General features: G+C 31.4%; 3 protein-coding genes and 1 pseudogene across 3 annotated transcripts; 3 read left to right on the plus strand and 1 right to left on the minus strand.

Annotated features, from left to right (window-relative positions):
• The first annotated feature begins 1077 nt into the window (after positions 1-1077).
• On the plus strand, positions 1078-2248 carry LOC126669575 (putative ubiquitin-conjugating enzyme E2 38). Its single transcript, XM_050363081.2, has one exon. It carries the CDS (start codon positions 1120-1122, stop codon positions 2110-2112), a length of 993 nt encoding a protein of 330 aa, XP_050219038.1. The 5' UTR covers positions 1078-1119; the 3' UTR covers positions 2113-2248.
• A 4154-nt stretch (positions 2249-6402) lies between these two features.
• On the plus strand, positions 6403-8443 carry LOC126669120 (putative anthocyanidin reductase). The gene is made up of 2 exons (XM_050362464.1): positions 6403-6792; positions 7454-8443. Exons 1-2 carry the CDS (start codon positions 6508-6510, stop codon positions 8198-8200), a joined length of 1032 nt encoding a protein of 343 aa, XP_050218421.1. The 5' UTR covers positions 6403-6507; the 3' UTR covers positions 8201-8443.
• A 270-nt stretch (positions 8444-8713) lies between these two features.
• Positions 8714-10910, minus strand: LOC126669118 (pentatricopeptide repeat-containing protein At4g19440, chloroplastic-like). Its single transcript, XM_050362461.2, has one exon. It carries the CDS (start codon positions 10711-10713, stop codon positions 9025-9027), a length of 1689 nt encoding a protein of 562 aa, XP_050218418.1. The 5' UTR covers positions 10714-10910; the 3' UTR covers positions 8714-9024.
• Positions 10820-12170, plus strand: LOC126668075 (UPF0496 protein At4g34320-like; annotated as a pseudogene).
• The last annotated feature ends 2384 nt before the right edge of the window (positions 12171-14554 follow it).

Here is a 14554-nt window from a genome sequence, read left to right on the forward strand (position 1 = left end):
ATAAATCAATTAAAAATATCATTAAATAATTACACAATCAAAAATCGCCACTCACATTTTTTGATCACCGCTATCCATCCATCGTCGGAAAATAATTCGTCAAAAATTAAATAAATATTTAATATATCTTTTTTATATATATTATATAATTAAATTTTAAAAAAAATATTTTTTTTCTAACCGTACCCACCACCGTTGGTGGGCCTAAAAACAACAGACCCACCACCGTGGTGGGTCTGTCCGCCGGAGAAGACGACCAAATGGTCATCTTGTCTGGTTAATTTTTAAAAAATAAATAAATAATTATTTAAAATATAAAAAATATTTTTAATATTGATTTAATTTTTGGACGGAGATAGATGAGCGTTGGTGGTCGGAAAAAGATGGTGACAATTTTCGGTTGTTAAAAATTGTTGAACATTTTATTAAAATTTTTAATTTAGTTTAATTAATTTTGTGGAATTAAAACAGTAAATTTGAATAAAAGTGGACATAAAATTTAGTAATTTATGAAATATTTTTTAGGAAAGTTGAAATTTAAACATTGAGAACTATTTAAAATATGAATTAAAATATAAAATATCGATTTCAACTTTTTCTAATAAAAAAAGACAATTTAATATTTTTAGGGTGCAATTGAAAGTTAAAGGTGGTAATTTTGGTGCTATTTGGTGATTTTGAAAGATGGGGTGCAAACGAAGGGTTAAAAAGTAATGGGTTTTTCAGGGGTTAAGCTTAAAATAAATGGTTATTTTTTCTGATTTACTATACCCATACACGTGACGTTGAGATTATTATAGATAAAATATCTGAACATTTATAATTTTACTGAAATCCCAGGTTTCCTGATTCCGCAATTAATTGGCCATTAAGCATACGCATGAACCCGTATTATTCACGAACTCTGCTCCGTCATAACAAACAGAAATCACCGTCACAAATTCCACGTCAAATGGGCCCATATGGAGCCCACATTATGAATTAGCCCATTAATCATCAGAAGAAGATCTTTACTAGTAGGACCCATTTAACCATAATAAAAACAATTCCATATCAAATTAAAACACCATTAATATAGTCTCCTAAAAAAAGCTTATTCATCTCTCTCTCAGCTTGCTAATGGCTCAACAGGAAGCAGATGTTTTCCTCAAATTCGACGTCGTTTCAGACGCATCAGACCACTATTTCTTCAAATCATTCAACAACATATCCAATAAAGTCCACAAAAAAATCATGCAAGAATGGAAAATCCTAGAAAAAGACCTACCGGACTCAATCTACGTCCGAGTGTACGAGAATCGCATCGATTTACTACGGGCCGTGATCATCGGAGCCGCAGGTACACCGTACCACGACGGACTCTACTTTTTCGACATTGCTTTTCCATTCGATTATCCACTAAAACCGCCGCTTCTTTACTACAACTCATTCGGGTTACGAATTAACCCGAATCTTTACAGCAGCGGGCGCGTTTGTCTAAGCCTAGTGAACACGTGGTACGGTAAAAAGATCGAGAAATGGAACCCTAACGAGTCAACCCTGCTTCAGGTTTTGCTTTCTATCCAAGCTCTAGTTTTGAACGAGAAGCCGTATTATAACGAACCGGGTCATAACATGCGGCCGGGTCGGGTTATTGTGGAAAAGAAATCGAATCTTTACAGTGAGGATGTATTTGTGTTAGCTTGTAAGACAATGCTGTTTAATTTACGTAGGCCACCAAAGAATTTTGAAGGGTTTGTTCGTAGCCATTTTAGAGAGCGGGCTTCTATTATATTGTCTGCTTGTAATGCTTATGTTAATGGCGGAATTAGAATTGGGTATTATAATTATTCGGGTTCCGGTATTGCTACTACTGAAGTGTCGTGTGATTTCAAGGCAAAAGTTGCTCAGTTATATCCGCAAATGGCGTCGGCTTTTATTAACAGTGGGGCTTCATTGGAGAGTTCGAGACGGATTTTGACGGTGGAGGTGAAAACGGCGCCGTTTAAGGAACCGGTGGTGATGGCGAAAAAGAAGAGTGGGATTGTTACGAGGGTTTTTGGCAAATTAAAGAAGGTTTTAGGGTTGAAGGAAAAAAGTGGGAAGAATAGTGTCGTAAAGAAGACTACTTAGTACAGCTTTCGTAAGGTAAATTCGAGGGTAGAATTAATTTTCAGGGATGTTTTGGGATTGCTTTTTTTGTGTTAATATTTAATTTGTTTTAGGTTATTTTTCTGAATTATTTAATGAAAGAGTATTTATTTGTTTATTTGAAATATTAAAAAATACTTTTTTAACTACAAAAAGAACTATCTCGATGGGCTCTTTTTGCAACATTATGTGCCACCCAATTACACTCTCGTCTCACAGAAACAACATAAAAAGTCACAAAATATTTACACATCTCCTTGCAATCATGTAAGGTAACTTCCACATTCGAATTACCCCTCTGCTCCCCTCTCATAGCTTCAACGGCTCTTTTTGCATGGCCCTCATAGCTTCAACGACTCCCTTTGCATTGCCCCAATTTAGCTCAAAATTATGTATGCCTTCGTGGTTCGAAAAGGTGCATATATGTTTCTAATATTTTTAAATGGGCTCATTCAGCCCTCATGATTCGAAAAGATGCATATATGTTTCTAGGGCTTTTTACCCAATATACTGAAAATTGGCCCAAGTTTACTTTTATACAGTCTAAAGCCAAAGTTTACATTTCATACCATCCAAAATTAAAATTCTAACCTAATTTCTTTAAATTCTTACTTTTCTACTGTTTCTTCTTTTTCTCTTGAAGTTTGGCGGCTCCTTCTTCTTTTCTATGAGTCCAGCAGAGTTTCTCTACATTCTTATTCCTTCGCTTCCGCCGTTCCGCTTCCACCATTCCGCCTCCGCCATGCATTCCGTTTTTGCTGTTCCATCTCCGTCGTTTTGCCTCTGTCGTTCCACCTTTGTCGCCGTGCCATCTTTCTTTTCTCTTTTTGATTTTAGATCTGAAATTTTTTGTTCTTTATGTCTTCATTTTCAGATCTGTAATTTGTTTATCTTTTACTGTTTATTCACCATTAAACATGTATAAAGAGTATTTTTAAAGAATTTCATACTTATTTCATGATATGTAGAATAATTTTGTGATTTTATGTAATAAAATTCTGTTAACTCTGCATTTTTTTGTGTTTTGTTGTATTTCTGCGTTTTTTTATTCTGCAGAATGATTTGTAGATGATGATTGATTGCTGAATTACTGTAATGTTACAGTGTTGTTGATTTTATGTTGATATTATGTTGATATCAACTAATTTTTTTATTTTAACATTAACAAACAAGATAATATTGTCTATGAAATAAATGCCTCCTGTAAGTTTGCGGAATAGATGTTTATTTGAAAAGCAGCACGATGGAATGTGGAGTGCACATATTTGTTTGAATGATTGATCTCTTTGTGTTTTTTTCTCGATAAACGTTCTGAAATTCCCTACATAAACATATGTTATTGGTATTCAGCCATTTTTATATAACTTTCATTTTCTAGAGTGTTATTTTATTAGAATATACTAAATTCATTTCGGCATTTTTGAAATTTGGTTGGTTTTTTTTCTCCTTATATTATGTTCTACGTACAAACTTTATTATAAAATCAATGTTGAATTTTATTGATGTACAATTATTTAAGCTATATTAATCAAAATCAACGCAAAATCAACTCGATGTCAACCTAAAATCAACCTACAATTAACATGCACATATCCCTAAAATTAATTGACGATCAACACAAAATCAACATAAAATCAACATGTGTATACTATTTGTCATTAAAATTAATCAAATATCAACTCAAAATCAACACAAAATCAATATAAAATCAACATGTGTACATTATTTATTGTTGACATTTTTGTCAGTTTTAATATCAACATAATATCAACAACATTTAATAAACTGGATAGTATTAATTTTGTAAATCTTTTTTAACACTAATTTTTATTTTTAATATTTATTTATCTTTATTTTTGCTAATAACTAATCAAAATTTATTATTTATCATATATTTTATTTTTTATATATATCAATATAAAATCAACATTAAATTAATCAAAGATTAATAAATTATTTTTTCAATCTAAAATACCAACACAAAATCAACATAATATCAACATAAATTCAAATTTGTAATATTATAATAATTCAGAATCATTATTTATATTTTTTACCTATACCAAAATCAACACCATGTCAACACTATATCAACATAAGATCAACATTGTAACATTACAATAATTTAACATTATTATTGTCTTCTTCACCGATTCTAAAATCAACAAAATATCAACCGAAAATCAACACCATATCAACATTGTAACATTACAATAATGCAACATCATCATATGTCTTCTTCCCCGATGCTACCATATCATTATCTAGTCTCAATTTAATTTAATTTAATTTTTTTAGTTTATTTTACAGACAATGTTATCTTAGTTGTAAATGTAAAAATAAAAAAAAATCAGCTGCTATCAACATAAAATCAACATAAAATCAACAAAACTGTAACATTACAATAATTCAGCAATCAATAATCATCAATAAATCGTTCTGCAGAATAAAAAAAACGCAGAAACACAAGAAAAATGCAGAAATAACAGAATTTTATTCCATAAAATCACAAAATTATTCTACATTACATGAAATGAGTATTAGATTCTTTAAAGATAATCTTTATACATGTTTAATGGTGAAAATAACAGTAAAAATAAACAAATTATAGATCTGAAAATGAAAAAAAAAAGAATTAAAAACTTCAGATCTGAAATCAAAATGATAAAAGAAAGATGGTGGAACAGCGGAGGCAAAACGGCGGAGGCAAAACGGCGGAGGCAAAACGACGGAGGCAAAACGACAAAAATGAAACGGCGTAGGCGGATTGGTGCGAAGAACAAATCTGAAATTTGTGTGAAAGATGAATTGAAAGAGAAAGGAGAGAGAAATTTGAGGAGAGAGAAAATAATTGTAATTATGAAGATTTGTGTTATTAGGGTTCTATTTATATGGATGGTATAAAAGTAAAAATATATCCCTTGCATGGTAGTTTTAAAACGTCAAATATGTGTTGGTATAAAAGTAAATCAAATATGAATGTTGGTTATTTGAGTAAGAAGCCCATGTTTCTAATGTTTTTAAATGGGCTCATTCAGGCCCTCATACTTTACACGGTTTTGAAAAATGTTAGTGTCCTAAATGAATTAATTTAAAAACATTATGAATATATATGCACCTTTTAAAATTATGAGAGCGTATATGATTCTCGATCTAAACATTAAGAGCATATATGATTCTTTTTCTTTTTTATTAAAAGAATGTAAAGTTATCTGTTATGTAAATAAAAGACTGACTTGACGAGGAAGGATGTGACTTGTATTGTTTGTTTTGGCTTTATTTTACTCTCTCAATCGATAAGTGTTACCATTTGGTTCAATTGATGAGTGTTTATTGAGTAGCTTTTAGCTTTAAGAGCACAAAATACAATCATTTAGGAAAGAAAAAAACCATTTTGTTTGATCCTTGAAATCAATTAGGATTCATCAAATTCATGCACTTCTATATTTTCAACTCCAGTTGAAACTCTATAAATTAATGTTCTTAAATTAGAACTATCAAAATTTCTTAATTAAGTAAGATATTAATTAATCAAGAAATTAATAATTAATATTTTATATATTTATCAAATACCTATTTTTCAAATGAAGAACCCAATTTGCAAAGCACCCCTCGATGTGTCACATTATTTATTATCTTCATTGTTCAATTTACTACTTTATCAACATTAAAAGTGATATTGATCTAACAAAAAGATAAAAAACAATTCTGTAATTTTTCAAAAATCTTCAAAAATCATTCATGTATTATGTAATAACTAATTATTAATTTATATTTTACACAAGATCTATATGAATTATAAAAAAAATTATAATTTTAGCGAATTATTAATTTGGCATATTATTCCCGAATCAGGATTGGTTAAAATTATTATCTAAGAGAGATAATTAAATAATCGAGTATTAATTAATAGAATTTCAATCGTAACAAGTTATTTTGACAGTTTGGTATCTCATTTCTAATTTCGTTAACGATTTAATCCCTCATTTTTTAATTTTATTAAACAATTTGGTACCTCAGTTTCAAACAATTTTGTACCTCACTTTCAATTTCGTTAACTATTTGATACCACACTTTCAATTTCATTAACGATTTGGTACCCCAAATTAACAAAAGGACCTAACAGTTAACAAAGTTGAAAGTATGGGACCATTAAGTAAGATTTTTAAACAAGTGGTATTAAAATGTGAATTATGATATATGTGGGGAAAGTTATAGTATTAGTTTGCTCAATTATTAACGTTAACTAGCAATACATAATTGTTTTTTTTTTTTTACCTTTTGTTAAGATAAAGACTTGAGAATTAAAAAAACTAAAGAACATGTAGAACTCCAATTGATTTCTGAAGATCAAATATAGTCATTGAAAAAAGATCGATGAATTGTTATCCCAAAGTGTGTGTTACAGGAGGTTCTGGCTATATTGGTTCATGGCTTATCAATAAGCTTTTACACAAGGGCTATACTGTTCATGCTACTTTCAGAAACTTGGAAGACACATCGAAGGTTGACTTTCTAAAGTCTCTTCCAAATGCTGAGAGCAACTTGGTACTTTTCCAAGCTGATTTATATAATTACAATGACTTTGAACAAGCAATTCACGGCTGTGAATTCGTTTTTCATGTTGCTACTCCTCTGCAACATAATCCTCAATCCTCTCAGGTACGTTAATTCTGAAAATACAGCTCTCGAGATGAGATTATCATTAAATGTTATGAGTTATTGTCATAAAATATTCTCACATTTCGCGGTTTTTTTTTTCGATTTAAGGATCCATATTTAGATATGGAGATAGACCCCAGAGATAGAGATATGTATCTTTCTATTGATAGATGGATATATTGAGAAATGGATCTTGATCTGCTTTCAAGATCTATGAACAAGAGAGATCCCTAAATATCTAACTGAAAAAAGAGATAGAATAAATAAATGTGAACATAAGCATCTCTTTTTTATGACTTCCACTTATCGATCCCGGCCCGGAAAAGTGACCGACCAGGGCCCTATTGATGATGAAATAAAGGGTTTATATTTTGCTCTACTTTTTATTTTTTAGTGTAAAAGACTTCAACCTTTTATTTTTTGGCATTTATAACGCTTTATACGATTTCGTTTTGGTCATTCAAAACGGCCAAAACGACATCATTTTTATGAAAAAATGGCACTGACCTATACGATAAAAAGTTTGGAAAGATTGAGATATATGGTGCCAAGTTTGGTAGATTATGCTTAGATCGAAAAAAAAAACACAAAAATTTGAGATATTTTATGACAATAACCTTAATGTATTTAAATAACAATATGTTTGAACACTCAAGAACAGTACAAAGACATGGCTGAAGCAACAGTGGCCGGAGCGAAAAACATAGTTAAAATTTGCATTAGATCAAAAACTGTCAAGCGTTTTATCTATACTGCAACAGTTCTAGCAGCTTCTCCATTGAATGAAGATGGAATTAGCTTCAAGTGTTGTATGGATGAATCATGTTGGACCCCTCTTCATTTATCGTTTTCTTACGGCAATGGCTTTTGCAAGAGTTATACTAAAGGAAAGACATTAGCAGAGAGAGAAGTTTTGAAGTATAACAATATGGAATTAGATGGTAAGAAACTACAAGTGGTAACTCTTGCTCTTGGGCTAGTAGGAGGAGATACTTTTCTATCTCATGCGCCTTCTACTATACAAGCGATTTGTTCACAAGTTTCAGGGAATTTACTTGGTTATAATCATGGATTGAGGTTCCTTCAACAAGTTTTGGGTTCAATTCCTATGGTTCATGTTGATGATGTGTGTGAAGCTCATATATTTTGCATGGAGAATTCAGAGGTTGAAGGTAGATTTCTTTGTGCTGTTGCCAATCCGACTAGTAGAGATATTGCACTCTACTTTCAACAACATTACCCTCAATGTAAGATTGATGATAGATTTATGGGGGAGACAGAAGAAGAGATAAAGTTTGATTCCTCAAAGTTGTCAAAACTAGGTTTTGAGTATAAATATGATTTGCAGAAGATTTTAGATGAAAGCTTAGAATGTGGCAAGCGATTACGAGTGATCTCTCACCCGTAAATAACTGTTATACTCCTTTCTTGATCAGAAGTCTTTCAAGTTAAGAGTATGGAACAGTTTTAAAAAACTTCAGTCTGAATTTATGAAATTACAGCTCTAGACATCAAGCGGTACCTATACCCAGAAAAGGTCCTAGTGGAGCTATGTGAGATGTATAAAATTGTATTTTTCATTTTTTGCAATTTAATTTTGTGATTCACTATAGTAAATATTCATGTCCTTTTCCATTTTTATGTTGCTAAAGCATTGAATTTGTGACAAAAAATCAAATATAAACGCATAATATAAGTACCTTGAGATGGATTTTGCATTTAGAGGATTGAATAACATCAGGGAAAGTATCATCAACCAGTTAACATACCCTAATAGTATAACATTAATACCCTAGATTAACCATTGATTCACTCTTTAAGTTTGCGGGTTAAGCAATTTTACGGTAATAACTCAAGTCTTGTTCAAACTTTTCTAGATTGACGTACAAACTAGGAGGACAAAAGTTACTATCCTTGCATGTTAACAAGCATAAACCATTTGATTGCACTTGCAGCTCAAATCATAGTAAAATCGTTTCAAAATTGGAAGTCTCGAGTTCAATTAATAGCCAAAGCAATAATTTACACATTGTATTGTCAGCAAGATAAAATAATAAATACCCTCTAAATCAGCAAAATTTACATTTGTAAGGGTTATAGCAATTAGCAAAACAAATGAGTTTGGCTGCTTACATAAACCAACAAGAAAAGCAAGAGGCCAGTTAACCTCAACTTGCACAAAGAATTGAACTCTTTACCTGCACTATATGCAACGAGTACGAAATGCAGATTTCAAATTTGAAGAGCTTCCTCTACCTTCTCTTCCTTGCAAAACCCATTTCTAAATGCATTATCAGTGGCGGCATCCAGAATAATTCCCTTTTGAGCCATCTCGTTCAAAAGCTTATCTGCTTCTTCCACATTTCCCAATTTGCAATACCCATTTATAATGGTAGTATATGTAACTTTATTAGGACGTGCGTTTTTCAAAGACATATTCTGCAAAACGCTATCGGCTTCATGCATCTTCCCGAGTTTACAGTAACCACCAATAAGTGCATTATAACAGACGACATTTGGTGATAATCCCTCATTTCTCATTTCATCAAGAAGTTGATTTGCATCGTCAACAAGGCCAATATTGCAGAGTCCATGTATAAGAGTAGAATACGTGAAAGAAGTTCGTGGAATGCCTCTGCTTCTCATGTCATCCCGAAGTCTAAAGGCTTCCGTCATGTTCCCCTTTTTACAATGCGCTCGAATTAATATATTGAATACTACAGAATCTAACTCTATTTCCATAGAAACCATTTCTGCAAACAACTTTTCACACTCCTCAACTTTGTCGGCTTTACAATATCCATCAAGTAATGTGTTATACACAATATTGTTTGGTGTCAAACCTCTGTCAGATATTTCCTTCAAAATACAATTAGCTTCATCAAATCTCTCCAACTTAACCAAACCATTAATAAGAACACTATAAGTTACAAGATTCGGCTCCACTTCCAAACTAACCATCTTTTCCTTAAACTGAAATGCCTCATCCAATCTCCCGACTTTACATAACCCATGTATAATATTAGTATACGTAACAACATTAGGAGCAACGCCCAATTCCTCCATTTTCCGAAACAAACCAACAGCGTCATCCACTCTGCCTCCGATGCAGAACGCATTAACCATAGTACTGAACGAGTAAACATCCAGAGCGGAACAACATTGGCACATAATATCAAACACTTCATAACTCAAGTTTAACTTCTTAGCTTTCACTAAAGAATTCAACAAAATATTACAACTCTTAAGAGACGGTAACAAACCCTTATTCCCCAATAAAGTAAACAACTCAACAGTAACACCAAAACCTAAATGTTTAAAATCCGTACTGTAAACATGTATCAATATATCCACTACTCTAACAACAACATCAAGCTCGGAGATTGAATTCAAATTAGCAAGTATCAAACCAAGCTCGAAATGCCTCTTACAAAAACTATTCTCATACAAAGCGGGCAATTTTCCGCCAACTAACTCGACTAAAACCGACCTAGCAGACGTTAATTCATCGCAAGAAACAAGTAATCCAATCAACAGGCAATAAGAACGCACAGTGAAATGAAATTTACAATTCACGGAAGCAAATTGAAAGAATTCTAAAGCAGTTTTAGGGTTGAGTTTTTCAATATTCGTGTTCGCTACGATAGAAAGAAAACAATTATCGAAATCATACGGTGATAAATGAAGTAAAATTCGTTTACTCTGAGACGAATCAAAAATTGGGTGAGAAATGATAGAATAAACCGAATCAATTAAACTCTGCTTTGAAACGACTTCGTTTTGTTCGGTATCTGGTTGTTGCACTTCTGGCTGAGGATGTGTTAGGTGATGGTGATGAAGAACTGTTACGGAGGCTAAACGACGAGACGTTGAAAGGTTAAAAATGGATTTGAGTGCAGATAGCTTTGCTAAATGCATCATAGATTGTAATTCACCAGCGATTGAATTTTTCTTTCCATGATAGTTTTTGAAGAGAAGATTCAAAGTGAGAAACGATGTCGTTTTAAGAGAGGTCCGTTAACGTGGCATGAACAGTAGTGCCGCGAGGAAGCTGAAGGCGGGGAAAATTAGGGTTGAGTTGAGTGAAGCTGAGAGAGAGAGAGAGAGAGAGAGGAATTGGGCCTGTGATTGGGTTGGACTGTTGGTAATGAGCCCAAAGAAAACTTCAGATTGATTTCTTTTGAGAAAATTACAGGAATGGGCTAATATCGGGCCTTTTTTACATTTTTGCTAAAGCTGTCCAATTCTTTCAGTTGTGCTAACTTTTTCTTTACATTTAATGTCACTAAACGGTAAAATATTACATCTCATACGTGATTTGATCCTAGCCTCACTTTATTCCTTTTTTCTTGGAATTCTCACCATTTTTCTTCTCTCTTTCACTGCTCTCACCAGTTTTCTCTTAAATATTTAACAATTCCATTTTCTTCTCTCTTTCACTGCTCTCATCATTTTTCTCTGCACCATTTTTCTCTAAAAATTACAGGAATGGGCGACTGGGTTTTCTACGTTGCGGCTGAAACAGGGTCGCCACTCGACGTTTAGGCCGACGATGGTGGGTTGGTTTGGGTTGTTTTGGGGGTTGAGTTGGTGGATTTCGTTGAGCCATTGTTGGTGGACGTGGGATGGGGAGTGAGTTAGGAGAGTGTGGATCTGGTCGGTGAAGAAGGTGATTGAAGAATTTTAAGTCAGATGGTGATCCTTTCACTGAAGAATTTTTTCAGATTTTTCAATCTGTTTACAGGCAACAGATTTTGATGCTCGAAAAGCTGCAATCTAGAAAGAATAAACTTGATAAGAAACTCAAGAGCATTCATGCTTGGAGAAAAGTGTCGAATATAATATTCGTCGCGACTTTTGCTGTCGTGTTGAGCTGCTCTGTCTTAGCAGCAGCTATGGCAGCCCCTCCTGTCGCGGCTGCACTTGCTGCTTCTACGCCAATCCCGTTAGGCTCGATGGGGAAATGGATTGATTCGCTATGGAAGAATTATAGTACAATGCAGGTTGGTACTTATGTTGCCATTAAAGATTTGGACAACATTCGGGTTCTCATTGATCGGTTGGAGATAGACATTGAATCACTGATGCTGAATGTAGACTTTGCAATTGAGCAAGAAGCTGTAAAAATTGCAATTGTAGCGATTAAGAAAAAGCTGTAAGTGTTTATGAAGCATATTGAGGATCTAGGCGGGCAAGCCGATACCTGCAGCCGTGATATTCGACGAGCAAGAACCGTAGTTCTGCAGAGAATCATCAAACACCCTCATAACTGATATGGGTTTCTCTCCATTGTCACACATTGTTTAGGCAGAAAGATACTTGTTAATTTCCATTTTGAAAATTATTTATTATTTCATTATTGTAATTATTACTTATTAGTACTAAACAATTGTTTCAATTATTGATTTCTTTATTCAGAAACTTTATTCTATAATATAGTTTGGTATACAAAACAAACTACAATAAGCTGCATTTTATAAGTTTAGTGGCTACCAACATTTTAGAAAACTGAGTGGCCCTGTACGTACATTGAAATAGATTACATACTAAGCATTCGTGGTAAATCTGCCTTCTATCATGTAAACCAGTAAATGAACTTTGTTTCTTTGATATATAATTATACATGAGAGATATATCCTTAATAGTATACGCGTCATTTCCTATACATATCCAATACATTTCCGACAGATCATCAATACATACCAAAAACAGCTTATACATATCAGATACATTTCAGATGTATTTGTTAGATACATCTTTCATATACAATTAAAACATGATAAATATATCCTTATTACGTATTATTGATAAATATTTTGTACAATTTACAGAGCATGTGGCATATTTTTATTTTAATATATGTTATAGTTCATATTTTGATCACAAGTCGATTAAATTATTTAGCTCGAGAGAGTGTTAGAAAATGAGACCATCATTAAAGCATCCCCTCGATACATTGCAAACTGATTTTTTTTTAAATTATAATTATTTTTATAAAATAAGTGTTAAGTTATTATACATTATACATACATCTCTAATATATAATTGTAATTTTCATATTAAAACAGATGGATTATAAAAGTTATATTTAGTATGTATTGTTTATGTATCGTAGATGTATTAGTAAAATTATATTTAATATATATTATTTTTGTATTTTAATATATATTGTGTATAAATAATATATTAAAAACGTATCAATTATGTATTTTGTACTACATGATATCTATTAACACATTATTATTTGCTGATTTTTTTTCTCTATTATTATTTTTGTATAATTGATGGCTCAATAGTGTATTTTTTTTAAATGTATCAAATATGTATTAGAGCTATTTTTTAAATTTATTTTCATATATAAATCAAAAAAATTGTAAATAATTTATACTTTTTCTTATAAATATGTTTCTGATATATTGCTGACATATCGCGGATACATAAATGATACACGTGAATAATTTTTATACATGATATATATTTTTAATATGATATATGTATTTGTTAGATAAATCTCTAATATTTAATTTATACATGACATTTATTTTTTAATATGATATATGTTCTAGATACATTTCAGATACACTCATATATTTTGATAGATATATTGAAAAAAATAATGCTTAAAATAAGTTAGAAATATCTTCTACATACATACAAAATACACATAATTTTTAAGTGTTAGGCAATGGAGTTAAAAAAATGCAACAAAAAAACCTAAATTATAAAGATATTTATATCGAGTAACAACTTAAAATGTTATTGATGCGTGAATTTCAATTAAAATATATGATAGATGTAGATTTAATTTAAAATATGTTATGCATACACATTAAAGACACATTATTAATACATATAAATAATATGTGTGTGTGTGTGTGCATATTTATAATTAACAAAGAATAAGGCGGTCATGAAACATGTAATAGGAAAAATATTTTTTTATGGATACATTTTTTTAACATAATTTATGTATTTTTAAAGTATGTGATACATGTTTCTTTTAATTTTAATTAAAGATCGTGATACATATATTTTTTTAATTTAAAATATATTATACATACACCTTAGAAACACATAAATAGTACATATTAATAATATATTTATTTATTTCTGTTTTAGAAATATAAAAAAAATCAAATATGTCCTTGATACATATCAGATACATCGCGGATACATAAATAATACATGTGAATAATTTTAACAAACTGACGCGACTGACGCGCGTGTCAAACGCATGTCAGACGCGTTTCTGACGCGTTTTTGACCAATTCTGACGCGTTTTTAACTTTTTTTTATTTGTTTTGAGTGTGCCATGTGTTGCATTCTTATTGGAAAGGTATTATATGTAAAGTTTCAATTTTTTTAAGTGTTCCTGTAATATTTTAGCAAGCTTAGCATTTTTGTTATTTTCTTCCTTTTTTTGAATAGTTTTGTCATTTACTCATTTCTTTTGAGCTGTTCAATGGATCGGGTACCGTCTAGAGACTAGAGCCGACCCACTTGAACCAGATTTAGTCTTTAGAGACTAATTTTGAGAAAATTGCAAATATAGTCTAAAATAGGTCATGATTTTCAAAAGTATCTTTTCTAACAAAATTATTTTCATATTGTAAAAAAGTCTAAAATGGAGTATTTTTTGGCTTAATGCCTTAAAAACCCCCGACCTTTCATTCTTTTTTCAATCCTACCCTGACGTCGAAAAATTTTCAATTTTATCTCAATTTATATTTTTTCATTTCAATTGTACTCTAAATGTATAAAA

This window comes from Mercurialis annua, linkage group LG2 (genome assembly GCF_937616625.2).
Source record: "Mercurialis annua linkage group LG2, ddMerAnnu1.2, whole genome shotgun sequence".
In the NCBI taxonomy this organism is placed as follows: Eukaryota; Viridiplantae; Streptophyta; class Magnoliopsida; order Malpighiales; family Euphorbiaceae; genus Mercurialis; species Mercurialis annua.